The sequence below is a fragment of the Acomys minous genome, assembly GCF_964271855.1.
Source record: "Acomys minous genome assembly, chromosome: 9".
NCBI classification, from domain to species: domain Eukaryota; kingdom Metazoa; phylum Chordata; class Mammalia; order Rodentia; family Muridae; genus Acomys; species Acomys minous.
The window spans coordinates 82207176-82229407 of record NC_140490.1 but is presented as its reverse complement, the minus strand read 5'-3'; the positions used below and the strand labels follow the sequence as shown (position 1 = coordinate 82229407).

The window sequence follows — 22232 nt, the reverse complement described above, 5'->3', positions numbered from 1 at the left end:
CTTCCTGTAGTCACGTGCTGCCCCTCACCCGTGCTTTCCCCAGTCACTATCACGATAGTCCTGTGTCTGTGACCACCACCAGGCACAGGGTCAGGATGGTGCCTCCGAGTCTCTAGACGGCCATGGGTCCCAGTCTCCCCTGTCCACCTCTCTCTCTCTCCCTGCATCTCTGGGCACCTCTGTGTAGCTCCGTTCTGGGGACCTGACCCTGATGCTCTGTTCTGTGCCATCCCAGGAGGTGCACCTCAGAAACTAACTGGGGGGGGGGGGGAGAATGTTGGCAGGAGGCCTGGAAGTCTTTTCTCTGCCAGAGGACCCCAGTTTCCCACTCAATTCTATCCCGTGGCCCAGAGAAGGGCAGACACTGGCTGACGGTCACACAGCTGAAACCCGAAGACTAGGGTCTCATCCAGCCTGGAGTGGCTTCGAACTTGCTGTCCCCTCCCACCAGTGCAGTAAGCACGCGGGGCGGGGCTCTGTCCACTGTGTGACAGCCCTAGAGGGGGTTGGTTTGTTTCTGCGTTTTGCTGCTGGTTTTTTGTCTCTTTTTTGAAACAGGGTCTCGCTACACGGCTACGCTGGCCTGGGACTTGCAATCCTCCTGCTTCGGCTCCTGCGAGTGGCCTCATCAACTTTCCGGCTCTGGTCCCCAGACACCCCCGCACCCAGGCCTAGGAAACCCACGTAAGTCAGCGGGGTAGTCTCTGCCCGCACTAAAGATGGCGCCCGCGGCGTCAGTGTGGCGCATGCGCTCTGGAGAGAACGCTCTTTTCCCTTACTTTCTCCCCAGACCTCCCCACCCACCCACCCCTCAGGTCTTTAAAGAAGGCGGCTCCTCTTTCTCGGCCATCCCTCCCCACTTCCGGCGGAAGCGGCCTCAACAAGGGAAACTTTATTGTTCCCGCGCGGTGGCACTAGCGACGATGTCGGTGAATTATGCAGCGGGCCTGTCGCCATACGCGGATAAGGGCAAGTGCGGGCTGCCCGAGGTGAGGGCCGCGGTGTACGGGTCGCCGTAAGACCCCAGACGGGGAGCGGCCAGGCAGAGCGGGGCATTGTGGGAGCAGCAAGAAGCACAAAGTCTAGACAATGGGAGGGACTTCCTCGGAAAGAGGGGGCGGGAAGTGACGCCCCTGCTTATCCAGGGTGACAGAGGGATCCGGGTCGGCCAAGCAGTGAGGGTCTGATAGGGACGAGACCCAAACGCCAGGCCGGGGAGCAAGCGCGTTGGTGCAATGGGGGTTGTGGGGAAGCGACCAGGTGGGCTTGTCGGGGGGACTGCGGGACCGGAAGCTGCAGCCCCTCCTGGGGGGGCACCCCTGCACCCCACCCCTGTAAGCCTGGCTCTCCTCGCTGAGGCCGGGTCAGAGGGACCCGGACGGTGGGGCTGTCAGTCTTGGTTGTTTCTGAGACAGGGGTGTGTAAGGTGTCTCTCTTTGTAGCCCAGGCTGGCCTCGAACTCACAGAAATCCTCCTGCCTCTGCCTCCGGAGTGCTGGTGTTAAAGGCGTGCGCCACCACCGCCCCGCTTGTCTTATGTTAATGGAGCCTGGAGACAAGTCAGGCTGCATCTTGATTTAGGGGGAGGTAGGGGGGGGCATATAAAGTCGGGGGTCAGGGATGACGTCACTGGGGGTTATGGGGGTCACAGCCTGAAGCTGGTGAGGAGTGGGAGCCCGCTGGAACTGCATGCTGGGAAGGAGGCTCAGCACGTGCAGAGAGGCCTGCGGGTAGGACAGCGCGTGGACGGCGCACCGACCCACGGGAGGAAGCCTGCCATTGTGGGTCACATGCTGACCCCTCCCGCCCTCTGTCCCCACAGATCTTCGACCCCCCAGAGGAGCTAGAGCGCAAGGTGTGGGAGCTGGCCCGGCTGATGTGGCAGTCCTCCAGCGTGGTTTTCCACACGGGCGCCGGCATCAGCACCGCCTCTGGCATCCCCGACTTCAGGTCGGTGAACGAGGAGCCCGGGAAACTGAGGCCCGGGCTCTTGCTGATGCCTATGGGACCGTTAACTCCACTTGCCCGGTAGCTGCAAGGGATGCTAGGAAATGTAGTCTTCGTGTGGCTCAGGCCGGGCATTGGATTTTTGTAGAGTCAGAGGGACTCAATAGTATGGAGTGTCTCCCTGTGACCACTGCAAAGGATTCTGGGGAATGAAGCCTCTGTCCAGACCCTCAGCCTCCTGCCTTTGTTTACGCCCAGACCGAGGATAGCCTCTCAGCTTCCTTCAGCAAGACTTCCCGCCCACTCTTTAGAGCCCTTCCCTACCCGACTGCCAGCATGTCCCCACAGATTCCAGAACAGCCCCCAAGAGCAGGGCTGGGGGCCACCGAGACCGCCCAACCTCACCAAAGCGTGGGCTGACGTCAGCATTAACGGGAAGGGTCCACGGACCAGAAAAACCAATGTTTTACTTCTGTGGCCTGTTTCTGTCCCTCCGGTCTGCTCCTGTCCTCAGGGGCCCCCATGGCGTGTGGACCATGGAGGAGCGTGGCCTGGCCCCCAAGTTTGACACCACCTTCGAGAGCGCCCGGCCCTCGAAGACCCACATGGCCCTAGTGCAGCTGCAACGCGTGGGTTTCCTCAGCTTCCTGGTCAGCCAGAACGTGGATGGGCTGCACGTGCGCTCCGGCTTCCCCAGGTCAGAAGAGAGCGGGCGTCATGGGGCTCAATTTGCACCCCTTCCTCCTCCTCACGGAACCAGGGTGCCCGAGCTCATGGCCATTATATCAGGCACGGAAAGAGGGGAAAGGGCTCGGAGCCCAAAGCAGGGCAGCACTAGGCGTCTGGGGGATCTAGGCGGGAACCCACCTGCCACCACCCCCCCCAGCCATACCCCATGCCTTCACTGGGGGGAGGGGGTCCTAGGCAGGCACTCTACGGCCAACAGATTTGGGGGCGGGGTATGGGGTTTTAAGACAGGGTTTCTCTGTGTAGCCTTGGCTGCCCTGGATTCACTTTGTAGACCAGGCTGGCCTCGAACTCACAGCGATCCGCCGGCCTCCGCCTCCCGAGTGCTGGGATTAAAGGTGTGCGCCACCACACCCAGCTGACCGACATAATTGTGTAGCGGGGAGCAGGTGTTTGTGGGTTTGCTATAGGGTCAGCTATGTCTGTCACAGTTCTTCTGACGGGGACAGGTGCGCTGGGAGGCGGGGTCTCCTCCCCCTGAGGAAAGGCTCCAGGAAGGAGAGGTCCGCGGAAGGCTTTGTGGAGGAGGAGGCAGGCTGAGCAGCCGGTCCAAGCCGCTGGATTCCGGAAGGCTCCTCCCTCACTCTTCTTTCTGCTGCTTCTGCAGGGACAAGCTGGCAGAGCTCCACGGAAACATGTTTGTCGAGGAATGTCCCAAGTGTAAGACGTGAGTGTTCGCATGTGAAGGTTGGGGGGGGGGGCTGCGCCCGGCTTTCCCAGGGTGGGCACGCCTCTCCTTCCTCCCCCTCCCCCCCATGTAAGCCTCCCCAGCCCTGGGGTCAAAACCCTGCTCCCCCGGGACTCTAACTCAGAGCCCCATGATTATATGCCAAGCACTTTCCACACTGAGCAGTCTGTCTGTCTGTCCCTCGGCTGTTTGTCTTGTCCGGCAGTTGAACCTGGTTACATAACCCCCAGTTCCTTGAAAGAATATTAGAAAATGCCTGTCCGCACTCTCTCCCTCCCGGTACAGGCAATACGTGAGAGACACAGTTGTGGGCACCATGGGCCTCAAGGCCACGGGCCGGCTCTGCACCGTGGCCAAGGCGCGGGGACTTCGGGCCTGTAGGTGAGTGACTTTCCTCACACCCTACACCTGTCTTGGGGGTGAGGCCCCCCTGTGACTCCCTTCCCTGACCTTCCACAGGGGGGAACTGAGGGACACCATTCTCGACTGGGAGGATGCGTTGCCTGACCGGGACCTGATGCTCGCTGATGAGGCCAGCAGGTATGACCCCACGCTCCTTAGGTGGGAATGGACAGGTCAGGTACCAGGGGTGGGACAGCTGGGGGTTCCCTCTATCACCCACATCCCTGGGCAGGATAGATGGAGAGGAGAACCTGCGACACAAGGCTTTCTTGTTTTCAGGTTTTTTTATGGTAGTGGGGCGAACACTGAGCCTTGTGTGCACTAAACTAGCCCTCTGTGCAGAGCCAGCTCCTCACTGGGGGATTCGGGGCGGGGCTCCACCCCTGGCCATGCCCCCAGCCCCTCACTGGGGATTCTAGGCTGGGCTCCACCCCTGACCACGCCTCCAGCCCCTCCCTAGGTGGATCTGGAGCCAGTGTGCTGGTGTTCAAAGCAAGGGCTTCCAAACCTGGTTCAAAGCTTGGAACTTTTGATCCCCCTACCTCAGCCTGTGGAACAACTAGGACAACAGGCCTGTGCCATGCAGCCTGGCTGCCATTATTTTTTTAAAAATTGGACAGTGGTTCAAAGTGAAACTGAATCTCTGCTCCCAGACCTTTTTCCGATGCCTGGTGGGTAGGCAGGAGGGCTGGAACCTAGGGTGGGCCTGAGCCCTGCTTCCTACTCCCGGCTTCAGGACCGCAGACCTGTCCGTCACCCTGGGCACCTCGCTGCAGATCCGGCCCAGCGGGAACCTGCCCCTCGCTACCAAGCGCCGGGGAGGCCGTCTGGTCATTGTCAACCTGCAGCCCACAAAACACGTATGTGCCAGTGCTCTGCCCTGTGCCCCTGTTCCCCCTGCTGTGTCCCCGGCCGAGGCCTGATTGTCTGTCGCTCTGGCAGGACCGCCAGGCTGACCTGCGCATCCACGGCTACGTGGACGAGGTGATGAGCAGGCTCATGAAACATCTGGGGCTGGAGATTCCCACTTGGGATGGGCCCTGCGTGCTGGACAAGGCCCTGCCACCCCTCCCGCGCCCAGCAGCGCCCAAGACTGAGGCCCTCACTCATCTCAATGGCTTGGCGCACGTTTCATATAAGGCAGAGCCCGATAGCCCCAAACAAGAGAACCCCAACAGCCCCGTACCCCACAGACCACCCAAAAGAGTGAAGACTGAGGCTGCCCCCAGCTGACCCTGGTGCGTGGGGCGGGAGGGGTACTTGAAGGAACCACACATGTTGGGGATTTGGTTATTTTTATATCCTGGGGACTGAGCCCAGGTTTGCACATGCCACACCCCAGCCTTTTTCTGATTTTGAGACCAGGGCTCCCCAAGTCCCTCGGGATGGCCTCAAACTCACTACTGTAGCCCAGGCTGGCCTAGAGCTAGCTCCCTGCCTGCCTTAGCCCCTACTGTAGTAGGGATGGCAGACGGGAACTACCATTCCTAACATAGCTCCCTCCGTCCAAGTCGCACTGTGTCCTTTGTCCAGGTGTCTCCAGGGAATCTCAGGGCACGTGGGTCCCACACATGTGGAAGAGGCCGAATCCTGGGGATCCACGTGTCTCTCCACCTGCCACACCCCACTTGTGACTCAGGGTGTGCTGGGAACAGCAGCCACACACTCCTGTTGCCCCCTGCACCACCCCACACACTCCCAATGCCCCAGCACCGCCCCCAGGGACCCAACTATGCTGAGGATCCCAGGCTTGGAAGCTCCCAATGCAATAAATACAGATCTTTCATTTCTTTTAAATGTTATTATCTTTACTTACTTCGTGTGTGTGTGTGTGTGTGTGTGTGTGTGTGTGTGTGTGTGTGTGTGTGTGAAGGTCTGTGGACAACTTGGAGGAGTTAGTTAGCTCTCTCCTACCATACGGTTCCAGAGACTGGAACGTAGGTCGCCAGGCCTGGCTGCCAGCACCTTCCCCCCTGAGGCCTTTCCCAGCCTCCTTTATTCACCTTAATCCCCACCCAACCCAGGCTACATGAGACCCTGTCCCAAAAAAGGAAGTTTGATTGAGGGACTCTTTTGTTGTTGTTTTGTTTTGTTTTTAAGTCATTCCACCCCAACATGACCAAATCTGTAATGGAAGTTTTGGTTTCTTTGTAAACTCAGTTACATAAATATGTTTTTTGTTTTAATCCCAAGGGTGGGATGTGCGTATGCCCACAGCTGATAATTGCCTGGAGCAGGTTGTGGGTTTGCCACCTGGCAACAGCCTGCAAAACAAAGAAAGGCATGCCAGGACTCCGAGGAGGATAAATACGAGAGCCCAGAGAGAAACGGTGTGGCACAGGGTGATGATGGTGTGTGGCTTGTAGCAGTTTGGGGAAACCAGAGACGACAGTGTGATGGACAGAGGAGAATGTTTCAACACAGTAGCTCAGAGGAGACTGCTCACGTTTCCTGTTGATGGGGATTGGTATTACCCCAAAAGAACCCAACTGACCCTAAACAGCTGGGAGAAGTTAAGGAGTCTGTGCCCTCTCTCCCCACTAACATTGTTTTGTTTTGGGGTTTTTTGTTTTTTTTTTTTCCGAGACAGGGTTTCTCTGTGTAGCCGTGGCTGTCCTGGACTCACTTTGTAGACCAGGCTGGCCTCAAACTCACAGCAATCCACCTGCCTCTGCCTCCCGAGTGCTGGGATTAAAGACGTGTTCCACCACACCCGGCTGCTTTTTGCTGCTTTGAGACTGGTCCCTCTCTGTAAGCTCTGTCAGGAGCAGAGGACTGTGGCAGCTGTCCTGGGAGTGGCAGTAGGTCTCCACTCTCTCCCCGCCCCCACCCGCCTACCTCGTTTCCCACTTGTAGTGGCAACTGTATGGTGGAAAGTCACCACAAAAATAAGTAAAATAAATCACGCTCCATATGAAGGCATCTTCATACACATTCCAAAGCTTCCCCCAGACCAGAAAGTCCCCAGACCCCAATCCCAAGTGACATGAACCCAGCAAAATCTTCATTCACAGTTCATCCTGGACACAGGCACCGCGGTAAGAGGTCAGGGTTACAGGTGTCTCTCACTCCTAAAAACACTGGACAGAAGCCTCAGACGTCAGCACTCTGGAGACATCACACACGATGTGAGGCGTGTGGGAGATGTCCATCGGCTATCCCTCTTAACCTCTGACACTAGGCACTGGAGAGCAAATGCCCCAGGGGGTCAACAGTGTGGGGAACCCTGCGTTTGCCTACACTCTCTCAGACAGGAGTGGACCCCAGACGGGAGCCCTACTGAGGTGAGCTGTGTGGCAAAGCCTTCACATGCACCCCATCAGGGGCACGTGAAAGTCCACACAGGAAAACAGGCCCATGAGTGTCAACAATGTGGGGAAGCCTTCAGTTGGCCAGTATCTTGGAGCGGATCTTCACTGATTTCTGGGTTCTTCTTTTTCCTACCCTTTGTCCACCCAACCACCCGTTTCGCCCCGTCACTAGATAGGTGAGGAGGAAGGAGAGCCGGGATGGAGATCCCTGAATCTTTTTTTTTTCTCTTCTTGTTTCTCCCAGAACCAACCCTCCACCCATGACCAACACCCACCAACCCCACCTCTCGGGGCCCTAGCACTTATATACTCTCTGAAAAGTTCCCAGAATCCCAGGTGTCACACAATTGCAGAACTTATCTGCAGCTGGCAAAACCACATGACTGCTGGAACACTAAGCAAAGCCTAGTCAGCTGCTGTGGTCAGTGCAGAGCAGCCCCAGATCCCCACACCTGGGGTTAAAATGTTCCTATAATATTTTTGTGGTTTTTTTTTAAAGATTTATTTATTATGTATACAGTGATCTCCCTGCATGTATGCTTGCCTGCCACAAGAGAGCTCCAGATCTCACAGATGGTTGTGAGCCACCATGTGGTTGCTGGGAATTGAACTCAGGACCTTTGGAAGAACAGGCAGTGCTCTTAACCTCTGAGCCATCTCTCCAGCCCATTTACACAAATGGGGGGGGGTTGTTTGTTTGTTTGTTTGTTTGTTTGTTTGTTTTTCGAGACACAGTTTCTCTGTGTAGCCCTGGCTGTCCTGGACTTGATGTGTAGACCAGGCTGGCCTCGAAGTCACAGAGACCCGCCTGCCTCTGCTTCCCAAGTGCTGGGATTAAAGGTGTGCACCACCATGCCTGGCTAATAATTTAGTTTTTTAAAGGTTTTTAAGAATAATTTTTTATATAATTGTTTAAAAAGACCACTAAGTTTGTCTCCAGCAGCCAGGCATGTGCGGATTCTGTAGAAATGATTTGTCACCATATCTGAGGGCCGGTAAGCCTTACAATTTGGGGGTCCACTATTGTCCAGGTGACAATTCTGCACAAATACAGGCTCTTAAATATGTGTAACGTGAGAAACTCTATCTCAAAAAAAAAAAAAAGCTTATCTCCAGCAACACAAACACACACACACACACTTCTACCTTACAGACCAAAATCTAAAGTAAATACAGTATACCTCGCATGGTACAAAACAAGATGTGTGTGTGTGTGTGTACTCATAAACATAACATGAAATTAAAGCCCTAAGACTCTGCTACGGCTGCAGCTTGGAAAGTGGCACCAGGACTGAGCTGGCCTTGCTGGCCAAATACTCATCTAGCAAATGTGACAGACCCTGGGGTTTGACCCTCACACCCCCAAAATGAAGGGAAAGAAGAAATGATTGTGATGCCAGATTCTTAACTGAAAAGACGCGCTGGAGGGACAACCCAGACATGAAGGGCAGACACCGAACACTGTGCTTGCAAGAGACCCTAAATTGTTCCCAGCGTGGCTGCTGGGATTTGACCCCTCTGGCCACCAAAGGACATGACGCCCACGTGCATAAACCCAGACAGACACACATATAAGTAAAAATAAAATACCTTCCTTTTTTTAGAAATTGAAAAGGCCAAGCGTTGTTTGGTGCACACCCATAGTCCTGGCACTTGGAGACAGAGGTAGGCTTCGGGGACGGGGGTGGGGGGTCTGAGGCTTGAGTCAATCTTTGACATTATAGTGGGATCCTCCCTCAAGAAGCTTGTGAGGGGCTGGAGAGACGCCTCAGCGGTTAAGAGCACTGCCTGCTCTTCCAAAGGTCCTGAGTTCAATTCCCAGCAACCACATGGTGGCTCACAACCATTTTTAATGATATCTGGTGCCCTCTTCCTGCCTACAGTTGTACAAGCTGGCAAACATCATATAATAAATAAATGAATAAAGCTTGTGAGATTTTGGCCTCCTCTGAGGGCTCAGGGAGAAAAAATAGTTGATACAGGCAGTGGTGGCGCACGCCTTTAATACCAGCACTTGAGAGGCAGAGGTAGGCGGATCTGTGAATTTCAGGCCAGAATAGTCTACAGAGTGAGTTCCAGGACAGCCAGGGATACACAGAGAAACCCTGCCTCAAAAGAAAAAAAAGAAAAAGAAAAGAAAAAAGAAAAGAAAAGAAGTCAGGCCCAGTGGTTCACAAATGTCATTCCAGCACTCGGGAGGCAGAGGCAGGCGGATCGCTGTGAGTTCGAGGCCAGCCTGGTCTACAAAGTGAGTACAGAACAGCCAAGGCTACACAAAGAAACCCTGTCTCGAAAAACCAAAAAACAAACAAAATTTTTTTTAAAAAAGGAAGAAAGGAAGGAAGAAAACAGATGAGGTGACTCAGCTAGGGTTTCCCAGGTCCTCCAAATAAGTGAGGTGAGCTTGTCCCCACTGAGCAGAGCACATTCTTCACGCACATGGTGTTCCTCCTGTGCGGGATGAGGCCAACGCCCGGGGTGTGCATGGCCAACGCCCCACCACAAAGTCACATTTTAGCAGTGGCCCCTTGAGATTTTTGTCTAGCGTGAATTTTCACATGTCCTCGAAGGCATGGGATGGACATGAAGGCTTTTCCCACACCGCTTGCACGGGTAGGGTCTTTCCCCGGTGTATGTCCTCGCATGTGCGCGCAGCGATGAGGAAGAAGGATCAGCTTTCCCACACCCGCTGCACAGATAGGGCCTGCCCTCCCCGCGCGATTTCATGTGCTTCGGAAAATAGTGAGAGTGACTGAAGGCTTTGTCACACAGCGCGCGCGCACATACGGCTTCTCTGCGCCGTGTGTCCTGACGTGCTCCCGAAGGGAGGACTGAGAAGAGAAGGCTTTCTCACAGCGCTGGCCCTGGTAGGGTCTCTCCCCGGTGTGGGTCCCCATGTGGATGACGAGGGATGCTGAGAAGTTGAAGATCCTCCCACACTCTGCGCATGCGCCTGGCTTCACTCTGCTGTGCATCTTCGGGTGCGTCTGGAAGTAGGCTCGGGAGCTGAAGGTTTTCCCACGCTGCTCACGTAAGAGGGACTGGTCCCCGGCATGTGCCCTAGAGCGCGCCCTCAAGGATGAAGGATACCTGAAGGCTCCGCTGCATTCCTCACATTCGTAAGGCTCCTCCCAACTGTGCGACCGTCCATGCTCTCTGAGGGAGCAGTAGCAAGAAAGGCTTTCCCGCAGCGCCGGCACACATGTGGCTTCTCTCAGTGTGTGTCCTCATGTGGTCCCGGAAAGATGAGTGACAGCTGAAGTCTTTCCCACACGCGTGGAGCCGCTCTCCGGTGTGCGTCCTCATGTGTCGCTTATGATAGGGGCAGAAGCTGAAGGCTTTCCCACAGGAATCACATGTGTGACTTTTCTCTCCTCTGTGACCTCTCGTGTGTCCCTTAAAGGAGGAGGAACAAGAGAAAACAGTCCCACATTTCTAACACTGCAGAATCTTTGTCCTACTAGGACCCTGTGTGTGTTTCTCGGATGCTTTCCCAGAGTCTTCACACTGGTAGGCGCTCTCCGCGACGCCAGTCTCCACATGAGGCCGTGGGCACAAAGCACCACAGCAGGCTCTCCCACCGTCCTCAGCAGGATGTAAGCTGTGGCTTGTGAGGGGCATTTTCTGGTTCCCGGAGGGGCATTTTCTGGTTCCCGGAGGCTTTCCTGGGCCTCATGCTGTCACCTGCGCCACCTTCAGTTTGTACACTACAGGACACAGACGGATCCTCCTGCCAGGCCAGAGCCCCAGAGCCGCCTTCATCCTCACAGAGTCTGTCCACCAAAGACTGCCATTCAAATCAGAAAGAACAGTTTGTTTATTTATTTATTATGCATACAGTGCTCTGCCTGCACGTATATATGCAGGCCAGAAGAGGGCACCAGATCACATTATAGATGGTTGTGAGCAGCCATGTGGTTGCTGGGAATTGAACTCAGGACCTCTGGAGGAGCAGTCAGTGCCCTTAACCACTGAGCCATCTCTGCAGCCAGACATTACATGTTGAATTCATCCACTGGCCCCACATGATCTAGTGTTCTGGAAACACCTTCACGGACACGCCCAGAAGGGAGCCTTGGAGATGTTTAGCTGTAGCTTGGCTGGATCAACTTGATACCACAAGCCATCCCGTGTGCATTAACCATCAGGTCTACACTTGTGCTCCCATCTGGAGTTTGTTCAGTTCTGCTAAGACTGTATGTCTAAGCGCACACGACCCTGCAGGTGTGGAGGGGAGAGCACGTCTTCCTCAATCACACTCCACTTCTGAACCGCAAGCTCCCGGGCTCAGCAGCCTGGACAGCAGGCCCCCATCCGAGCAAGAGCATTAAGGTCTCCCCTCCTCTGCCCAGGGTGCCCTGACCCCTGATGCCTCTCCTGGCCCTGATGCCCACCTGCAGAGTCCTCCCCGTCACCACTTGAGAGTCGCATGGTGTCACCCTTGGCTCTCTGGTTCTCCGTGTGACACTGCTGAGGGTTAGGGGAATCCCCGCCTTCACCTGGACCACAGGGATCTGAAATAGTGTCAAGGCCATCTTGACCAAAAACGGCAAAATGAGGAAATGAGGAAGGACAGACGGTAGGAGAATGTTACAGTAAGTTGTATCCGTTTGGCCTAGGATGGCTAGTAACTGATCCAGGGAGACTGACATGTACTTTAAAGCTGCCAGCACTACGCCAGGCAGAATCTAAACTTATACAAATCTACTCATAAACTAACATAAACTACTCTAAACCTCATAACACATACATATATCCTAAGCACTTGCCACTGTGATCCTGGCAGACTTCTCTCTCCTTCCCCCATCAACCCTCAGCTGTCTTCTTTTTCCCTCTCAACTGTCAAACTTGGCCCTGCCCCTCTCTAGGAAGTCTGGCCTTCCACTTCCTGTACTTCTGCCCAGCTTATTGGCTAAACAGCACTTTATTGACAGTTGTTATATCCACTCAAGACATTCCTCCACAGGAGAGCCCCTGCCTAGCATGTGTGAGGGTCTCAGTTCAATCGCTAGTACAGAAATCAAGGAGGAAAGAAAGGAGGGAAAAAAGGAGAGGAGGGGAGGGGAGGGTAAAGGGGAGGGCAAAGGGGAGGGGAGGGCAGAGGGGAGGGCAGAGGGGAGGAGAGGATGGATGTACCTGATGGGGCTACTTTGTGGGTTCTTCTTTTTCCCACCCTTTATCACTTTGGTTTCACTCCCTATTACTAAACAGGATGGGGGGGGAGAGAGGGAGGGAGGGTTGGGGGAGGGGGAAAGGGGGGAAGGGAGGGAGGGAGAGAGGGAGGGAGGGAAAGAGGGAGGGAGAGATCCTTGAATCTAATTTCTTTCTTCCTGTTTCTTCATGGAGCATGATTTTTTTAAAGATTATTTTATAGTATTCTGCCTGCCTGCATGCTCAGAAGAGGGAACCAGAACTCCCTATGTAGTTGTTAGGAACTGAACTCAGGAACTCAGGACCTTTGGAAGAATAACCAGTGTTCCTAACCTCTGAGCCATCTCTCCAGCCCTGAATACAACTTCTTTTTGCTTTGTTTTGTTTTTGTTTTCAAGACAGGGTTTCTCTGTGTAGCCTTGGCTGTCCTAGACTCATTCTGTAGACCAGGCTGGCCTTGAACTCATAGTGAACCACCTGTTTATGCCTCCCGAGTGCTGGGATTAAAGGCTACCACACCCAGCTATTTCTGTGTTTTTTTAAAAAAAAGCAAAATTCCAGAATTCTCACTATCATGGGAGAGGAAGAGTGGGGCCAATTAGCAGCCTCAAATTGGTAGAGAGTATCCACATGACAAGACTTTGTGAACAGAGGCTTCAGATGAAGAAAATTCAAGTGTTGGGCATAAGAAGTGAAATCAACCTGGAAGGCACTTGTCACTCAGCCATGAGGGCCTGAGTTCAGTCCCAGAACCTGGGAACATACAGGAGCATCCCTGGATATTACTGGTGGGAGAATATTTTAAAAAGGAGTTGCCTACTGGAGCGATGGCTCAGAGGTTAAGAGCACTGGCTGCTCCTCCAGAGGTCCTGAGTTCAATTCCCAGCCACATGGTGGCTCACAACCCTCTATAATGTGATCTGGTGCCCTCTTCTGGCCTGCAGGTGTACATGCAGGCAGAACACTGTATACATAATAAACAAATAATTTTTTTTAAAAAAACAGAAAACAGTTACAATTGGTCATTAGAGGCTCACATGTGGGCTGGGGATAAGGGAAGATAAGGAGTGAAAATAGTCAAAGCACGTTATAGACCTGCACAAATACATGATTGAGGAAGACACAGGTTACTGACCTCTGACCTCGACATGTGCATACACAAAAGATGCATAAACCACTTACTTCAGTCAGACATGGCAACTAGCTTTAATCCCAGCACTCAAACAGATCTCTGTGAGGCCAGCATGGTCTACAGAGCTAGTCCCAGGACAGCCAAGATCACACAGAGTAACCTTGTCTTGAAAAACAAAATAACGGCCAGGCGTGGTGGCGCATGTCTTTAATCCCACCACTCGGGAGTCAGAGGCAGGCGGATCTCTGTGAGTTCGAGGCCAGCCTGGTCTACAAAGCAAATCTAGGACAGTCAAGGCTACACAGAGAAACTCTGTCTGGGGCGGGGGGGAAGAAAGGAAAAGAAAAACAAAATAAGAAGCAAACAAGAAAAAAGAAAAAACCCAACAACAAATAGTATCCATTTTAAAAGCACAGTGAGATACACACTGGTCCTTGTTTCACGGTGAGCCTCTGCACTACATGCTGTTGGATGTTGGCAAGACTCTTTTCAAATGGATCCCAAATTTTTAAAAACTATTAATTTCATTAAGTAGGCGTGCGTGTGAGTGTACATACTTGGGCCCAGGTGCCTATGGAGGGCAGAAGAGGGCGCTGGACTCCCCTAGAGCTGGAGTTCGAGGCAGCTGTGGCCGCCATGTGGGTGCTGGGAACCCCACTCAGCTCCTGTGCAAAGGCTGCCGGAGCACTTGTCTCTGAGTTGTCTCTCCACCCTCCCAACAATGACATCACCTATTTATCTCTCTTGAGGGCGTGGTCAGTGGTGGAGCATCGCCCAGAATCCCCCAGTGAGGGGCTGGGGGCGTGGTCAGGGTAGAGCCCCGCCTAGAATCCTCCAGTGAGGGGGCTGGGGGCGTGGTCAGAGTGGAGCCCCACCTAGAATCCCCCAGTGAGGGGGCTGGGGGTGTGGTCAGTGGTGGAGCATCGCCTAGAATCCCCCAGTGAGGGGCTGGGGGCGTGGTCAGGGTAGAGCCCTCCCTAGAATGACCCAGTGAGGGCCTGGGGGCGTGGTCAGGGTGGAGCCCTGCCTAGAATAGTCCAGTGAGGGGCTGGGGGCGTGGTCAGGGTGGAGCATCGCCTAGAATACCCCAGTGAGGGGCTGGGGGCGTGGTCAGGACCAGAAGGCCTTCCACTGCTGATGAAGAATGGAATGCGCCATTGTGCTCCTTAAAATATCTGGGGTCAAAGGAAGTCCTGTACCCTCCTGCCTGGAAGTGACATCCCACAAGCAGGCAAACAGTGCCCTGATTTCTTCCTTGTATATGCAGGACCAGGTCGGTCCACTCCTCCAAGTCTACATCACAGCCGTCTGGGTGAATGGACCGCCTCTCTTCAATGTTCACCTTAGGCCAGGTTGTTCAGTGGTCACACTCAGCGCCCGGGGCTCCTCCTGACAACAGGCTAGTGCAAGATCACAGTGTAGACTGAAAGCCCTTCTCAGCCCTGGGTAACCCTTTCCACAGAAGGGAACTTTTCTCCCCTGCAACCCCAGAAAGGCTCTCTGTGTGCAGCCCTGCCTGTCCCAGACTCGCTTTGTAGACCAGGCTGGCTTCGAACTCACAGAAATCCGCCTGCCTCTGTTTCTCGAGTGCTGGGATTAAAGGCGTGAACTGCCACCGCTCTGTAAAGGCAATTCTTTTTACTCAGGCTTTCTAGTGCAACACACAAACCTTGGACTCTTGTGCCCCATATCACTCCCTTTGTTACACGGGACTAGCCTGTGGTTGGAAACCTGTCCCTAGACACAAGTCCCCTATTCCCGACGCCTAATTTCTATAGTGTTTTATTCAGGTACCCCAGGCTGGTTTCAAACTCCTTGCTATTCCACTGCCTCACATTTCCTACTGCTGGGATGCTCTGAACACATTCGATCTCGCCGCGTGTCGGGGAGGTTTAGCCCAGTTTCCCGTCCCTTTATCCCTCCCACACAGTGGCCTCGGAGCGAGACGTGGCTGCAGTGACCGTGTCCCCGCCCGCGGAACACTCACCAGCCTCTCCGTGGCCTGAGCTAGTATAGTGGCTTGCAGGGAGATTGTTAGCAGCAGCCGCGACGCGCTGCCTCCCAACCCTGATAGGACAGAGCGCAGGTCCCTAGATTAGAGCCTTAGACAGATTGTGATTGGGTGGCGCTAGTAGAATCCGGAGCCTGGGTGTCGGGGTTGCTCTGCCACGCCCCTCCCTGCAGTTTGATTGACAGCCCTTCGCTGGGACTTGGTCTTTGTGACTGGGCTAACCTGGTAGCTTCCCCTTCCCGACTGTTTAACATCCAGCCACTGCCACAAAGGAACTAGACAAAGGTAGGAATCCTGGTGGCCTGCAGGATCAGAGATCAGCCTGTCCTCAGAGGTGGCCCGTGCATCAGAGGCGCCTGCTGGTAAGCAGGGCCGGCTGGGTTGGGCTGGCCTGGCATACACCAGAAAGGGTCACACTCGCCTCTAATCCTCGCTTTCAGGAGATGGACGCAGAAGGATTAGCGTTGGCGGAAAGTCAAGGCTGCACAGTGGTCCCCTTCAGAGGCACGCAGGCCACACCGCGCGCGACCTGGCTTTTAGGGTAATTTAAACCGCGCCTCAGCTGGGGCCAGGGCCAGTGGAAGAGAGAGGGTCTGTCCGGCACCTGTGACACTCTGGGTTTTATTTCTAAACCTGCAAACTAATAATGTGCACGTGCCAACTGCCACTCGGGCTCTAGGACACTGCTGTGGGACTCGTTGATAAAGCGCTTGGGTCAGAGGTCCACGTAGTACAAGGAAGCTATGTGATGCCTACGTTGGGGCACCAGAACCCGGACGGTGCCTGGTACTCGCTGCCCTGTCAGCCTTAGCCTCAACAAGTCGCAGGTCCCAGTAAAACACGCTTCCCCTCCTTTCCCCCCACCCGCCAAAAAAAAGGGCGTGGTAAAGGGCTCCTGAAGACGGATACCCAGGTTTGCCTCTAGTCTCCACACGCGCACATCACACATAGCTAAGAGCCTGTATTTGTGCAGAATTGGCACCTGGACCACAGTGGTCCCCCAAATCAAGATGCTCACCTTGGATATGGTGACAAACCATTTCTAAAGAATCCGAAGACATCCTCCCTTTGGGGACGGGGGCACATAAAAAAATGTGACTACATGGCCAAGCATGGTGGCGCACGCCTTTAATCCCAGCACTCAGGAGGCGGAGGCAAGTGGATCGCTGTGAGTTCAAGGTCAGCCTGGTCTACAAAGCGAGTCCAGGACAGCCAAGGCTACACAGAGGAACCATGTCTCAAAAAAATAAAAATGACTCCAGAGATCACCATGTGAGTCTCAGGGTATGAACTCAGTTCATAACGCTTGGCGGTAAACACCTTTTTGTTTTGTTTTCGAGACACGGTTTCTCTGTGTAGCCCTGGCTGTCCTGGAACGCACTTTGTAGACCAGGCTGGCCTTGAACTCACAGCGATCCACCTGCCTCTGCCTCCCGAGTGCTGGGATTAAAGGCGTGCGCCACCGCACCCAGCGGCAATAAACACCTTAAGCCACTGACCCTATTGGCAGGCCTTTCTTTATTTTTCAATATTTATTAATTTGCTTATTTGGATGCTCCTTCGGGCAGCACCAAGTCACATCTCCAGATGATCCTCACAACCTGGCAACACTGACTCTGTGCATCCGCAGCCCAGGTGCAGAGCGGACTCTCAGCTCACGCAGCTTGTTCGACTACGGTTCCCATGGAAACAGTGTCGCATCCCTCCTGTAGCGCGGCTGTAGCCAACCCCACCTCGCACCTTAAGCCGAGGCCCAGACCTCCGGGCGACTCAAATAACCAGCCTTACTACCCAAATCGGCCAAACTAAATAAAGGAAGTTCTTTCCTGCCCTTTGACCTCAGTCATCCACCTTAAACTTTTTTGGACCGTAGGAATCGCCATCTTGACCCAGTACGTGGGGTCAAGAGCCCGGTTGCGACAGCGATGAAAGCCAAAGGGGCAGAGCATCACATTTCCGTTCCTGGTTATCTTACAGTCGAATTTAACATACAGTTCCGATCATTCTTAGCATCCTGTTCCGGTTCCAGTCACCTCCCAGTTCTCGGTTAAAAAAAAAACACTTCTGCTTTTTCGGGAACCGGAAGTGAAATCTAGCCTGATTGGCGGACTAGTGAAAGTCCCTACTCACCGATCCCAGAACCACTAGTGCCCGCCTCTGCTAGAATGCAATTGGATGTTTTGACAGTCCATCTGAAGTAAAACTCCCTGGTGGGCGGGGCTTAGCACTTGCCCCGCCCCCGGGCGTGGTTATGAGCAGATTTGGGCATTTCTGGGATACCCTCGTCCACGGTGAATGCTCAAGCGCTGTGCTGATGCTCAGACTCCGCTCGGCAAGATGGCTGATAACCTGAGTTGGATTCCCAGGTGTGGGGGCGTCGAGAGTGAACCCCACGGGTGTTAATTCCGACCGGCGCCGACCATGTTCGCTGTGGCTCTCTCGGCCACACAAAATAGATTGATAAGGCCGGTGGAAGCCGGATGTGGTGGCGCATGCCTTTAGTGCCTGCACTCGGGAGGCAGAGGCAGGTGGATCACTGTGAGTTCGAGGCCAGCCTGGTCTACAAAGCGAGTCCAGGTCAGCCAGGGCTACACAGAGAAACCCTGTCTCGAGGGGGGGGGCTTAAATATATATAATTTTTTTTTGAGAGGCTCAGTGGCTACAGCCCTGCCTGCGCTGGCAGAGCTTCGACTCCCCGTACCCAGGTGACTCACAACCATCTGTAACTGCATTTCCAGGGGATCCAGATTCTGGGCTCTGCATGTACACACACGCAGACCACACACATACGAATAATATAAAGCTTAGTGTCTAGCACTCCTGCGTGGTACCACCTTCCCTCAAAAGCACACAGTGTAGCCCTGGCTGCCCTGGAACTCACTCTGTAGACCAGCCTGGTCTCGAACTCGGAGATACTGGGAGTACTGGGATAAGAGGAGTGCACGGCCACCGCCCGGCTAACATCTTCCTCGTTTTATTTTTTGTTCGTTTGAGACAAGGTCTTGCTATGTAGACCAGGCGAGCCTCAAACTCAATAGATGTCCCCTGCCTCTTGTCTCCCGGGTGCCCAGTACCCCAGGCTCCTCCTAGCCAACCTCCACTTACCCCCAGCACCCCGAGGTCGCGCACAGCCTACCGCCCATCCCCCACCACACACACACACACACACACACACACACACACACACACACCTGCCACACACACTTTCTTCCCACTTCTGGAGACCTGTGGTGTCCGGCTCCGGCCAGGAGATGGCGCCCGCGCTCACCTCTGCACACCGCGATGAGCTCAGCCTGAGCCCTGCAAAGCTTCCAGAAGGAAAAAAGCCTTTACTTCCTGAGGTCAACCTGCACAAACGCCCCAAAGTGACGGCGTGTGTGTCTGTGTGTCTATGTGTCAGTGTATGTGTGTATGTGTCTGTGCATATGTGTGTCTGTGTGTGTTTGTGTGTGTCAGTAGTGAATGTGTGTCTGTCTGTGTCTCTGTATGTGTCTGTGTGTGTGGGTGTCTGTGTCTCATGTGTCTGCATGTGTGTGTATCTGTGTGTCTGTATGTGTCTGTGTCTATGTATCTGTGTGCCTCTATATCTCATGTGTCTGTGTGTGTGTGTCATGTGTCTGTGTGTCTCTATATCTCATGTGTGTGTCTGTGTGTCTGTGTGTCCTGCCCTCTGTTTCCTGCCTTCTGGGAACCCAGCTACAGTGATTCCCAGAAGCTGACTCACAAGGATCACAAAGTCCACGTGCATTTGTATATAAGGATAAATTTTAAAATAAAATGGGCTGGGTGTGGTGGTGCACACTTGAAACTCCAGCACTCAGGAGGCAGAGGCAGAGGCAGGAGGATCTCTAGGAGTTAATAGCCACCCTGGGCTACAGAGCGAGTTCCAGGACAGCCAGGGCTACACAGAGAAAACTTGTGTAGAAAAACCAAATCCAAACAAAAACATAACAAAAGCCCTCAATACATTTATTAATTCATTTTAAAAATGAAAGAAGCCGGACAAGGTGGCAACACCTGTAATCCCAGCACTGGGGAGGCAGAGGCAGGCAGATCTCTGTGAGTTTGAGGCCAGCCATGTCTATAAAGTGAGTCCAGGACAGCCAAAGCTACACAGAAAAACCCTATCTTGGAAAAAAAAAAAAAAGAAAGAAAAAAAATACAATAATAAAATGATACAATAGAATTAAAATAAATGAAATAAAATCAATAAAGTTAAATATAATAATAATAAACAAAAATGTTAAAGTAACTTACCTTCCTGGCTCAGTTGTTGTCTGGGAGGCTCACTGCCTCCTTCTGCTAATCTAGGCCGAGTCCTGGAAGCTTCTAGCCTCTGTACAACCCAACGAAGGCCTAGAATGTTTTCAGCCTCTGAGACTTACTGCTTAATGAGCTCACCCTTTCTTGTCTTTCTGAGCTCTGGGCTGGCTGCTTCAACTCAGCTGTTCTGGCTCAAACCCTTCTCCCAGCTGACTGGTTCAATCTGGCTTCTCTCTCCACCCAGAATTGCTCTGCTCGGCCTCAAACTAACTCAGCAATCTGCTCTAATCTTCTGGCTTCTTCTCATTTTCTGGCTCGTTCACTCTTCACCTGAGTGTTGCCCCCCCCCCAACCATCTCTCTATTACTGTCCTGGTGTAAAACTGCCTCTTACATAGCTTCCCTTTCCTCTCTTGTGCGAGTTGAGTGTATTCTATTCTGTCAAATCTTCTCTGATTTGTCTCCTTTTCTGCCACCAATTAGACATCACTTTAAGACATGGGTGTTAGCCAGGCCTAGTGGGGCACGCCTTTGATCCCAGCACTCCGGAGGCAGAGGCAGATGGATCATTGTGAGTTCGAGGCCAGCCTGGTCTACGAAGAGAGTCTAGGACAGCCAGGGCTACACAGAGAAACCTTGTCTAGAAAAACAAAAAACAAAAGAAAAAACAAACAAACATGGCTTCTTCCTTCTACAAACTAACTTTACCTTCTTTTGGGATTGAAGGTGTGTACCACCAAGCCTGGTCCTAAGCTTTTTTTTAACCTGATACTTGCTCTACACCAGGCTGGCCTTGAACTCAGATCTGCTTGTCGCCATCTCCTGGATTAAAGGTGTGTTTGTATTCCAGGCAGATCACAAAGGCATAGAAGGTCTTTGGATGTGATCTCTTGCCAGAACAGCCATGTTATGAACTAGTATTTCTCTACACACAAAAAAGATTAAATCAATATTAAAATTAATTAAGATGTTGGGGGGCGTGCACGCCTTTAACCCCAGGACTGGGGGGTGTGGAGGGGGGAGGGAAAAGGCAGGCAGATCACTGTGAGTTCAAGGCCAAACTGGTCTACAGAGTGAGTCCAGGACAGCCAGGGCTACACAGAGAAATTCTGTATCAAAAACAAGGCCCTGACTCTCTAGGGGGGAAAAAAAAAGGAAGTTTTTTAAAAACCCTATCTCGGAAAAAAAAAATTATTATTATAGTTGTTGTTTTTATTTCACTATGTAGCCAGAGCTGGCCCTAAACTCACAGAGCTCATCCTGGTTCTGTGCGGGGATTAAAGTCATGGCCACAAAGGTTGACTTTTCCAGATTCGAATGATGGCCAGAGCTGACACAATGATTGAATATTTTTGCAGAATAAGCAGAGGTGGTGATGTCATCTCCTGAAAATTACTCATCAATGTGTCATGACAGGTATGACCACCAGAGGGCGGGAGAGACCACCTCCTTCAGCTTACAGCCCTGGCCAGGCCTGCTGGATATGAAGATCCTATAATCCCCTTCAGTGACAATCCTGGCTGCAAGGAATACTGATGGCCTAACATGTGCAAAAGCCCTGGGGTAAAAAACAGGACCAGGATAGCAGGCATGGTGTTGCACACCTGTAACCTCAGCACTCGGGAGGCAGAGGCAGGCAGATCTCTGAGTTCGAGGCCAGCCTGGTCTACAAAGTGAGTCCAGGACAGCCAGGGCTACACAGAGAAACCTTGTCCTAAAAAACTAAAAACAACAACAACAAAGCAGGACCAGAGAAGAAAGAAAAAAATATATGTATATGGGGCTGGATACCAGCGCTAGCTGCTCTAGCAGAGGACCTGGGGTCCCCCCAGCACCCACATGTTGACTCTACTTACAGGAGTCCAACACCCTCTTCCTGATCCTGAGAATGTCAGGCACACACACACACGGTACGCACGCACGCAAGCAAAATTTATACACATTAATTTTTTTTTTCCAGACAGGGTTTCTCTGTGTAGCCCTGGCTGTCCTGGAACTCACTCTGTAGACCAGGCTGGCCTCGAACTCACAGAGATCCACCTGCCTCTGCCTCCCGAGTGCTGAGAGTAAAGGTGGGGGCCACCTCCACCCTGTCTTAAAATTTTTTTAAAAACATGTATTTGGTGTATATGAGTCCTCTGTTTGCATGCTGGAAGAGGGCATCATAGATGGCTGTGAGCACCATGTGGGTCCCAGGACCTGAACTCGGGGCCTGTGGAAGAGCAGCCAGTGCTCTAACCACTGAGCCATCTCTCCAGCCCCATAAGAAAAAAAAAGAAAAGAAAAACAAACAAACTATAGTTTTGTTTCTTGCTGAAACAGGGTTTCTCTGTGTAGCCTTGGCTGTCCTGGAACTCGCTCTGTAGACCAGGCTGGCCACGAACTCACAGAGATCCACCTGCCTCTGCCTCCCGAGTGCTGGGATTGAAGGCGTGCTCCACCAACCGTCCCGGCTTGAAGTACTTTTTACTGAAGTATTTAGTGACAGAGGCCTAAGTGAGCTACAGTTATTTGTTCATGTGGTGTGTGGGGTCAGAGCCCACCCGCTGGGGAATGAGACCGCTTTCTCACCTCACACTGTG

The 22232-nt window shown here is 53.0% G+C and overlaps 1 protein-coding gene across 2 annotated transcripts; it reads left to right on the top strand.

Moving 5' to 3' along the window:
- The first annotated feature begins 552 nt into the window (after positions 1-552).
- SIRT6 (sirtuin 6) lies at positions 553-5454 on the top strand. 2 transcript variants are annotated; one of them, XM_084796534.1, is made up of 9 exons: positions 553-684; positions 791-989; positions 1822-1949; positions 2461-2643; positions 3301-3360; positions 3667-3762; positions 3841-3921; positions 4520-4643; positions 4726-5454. In XM_084796534.1, the coding sequence occupies exons 2-9, from the start codon at positions 924-926 to the stop codon at positions 5014-5016; spliced, it is 1029 nt and encodes a 342-aa protein (XP_084652660.1). In that variant the 5' UTR covers positions 553-684; positions 791-923; the 3' UTR covers positions 5017-5454. The 2 variants fall into 2 exon arrangements, with proteins under 2 accessions (XP_084652660.1, XP_084652659.1); XM_084796533.1 differs by lacking the exons at positions 553-684; positions 791-989 and adding an exon at positions 1199-1334.
- Positions 5455-22232: the final 16778 nt, after the last annotated feature.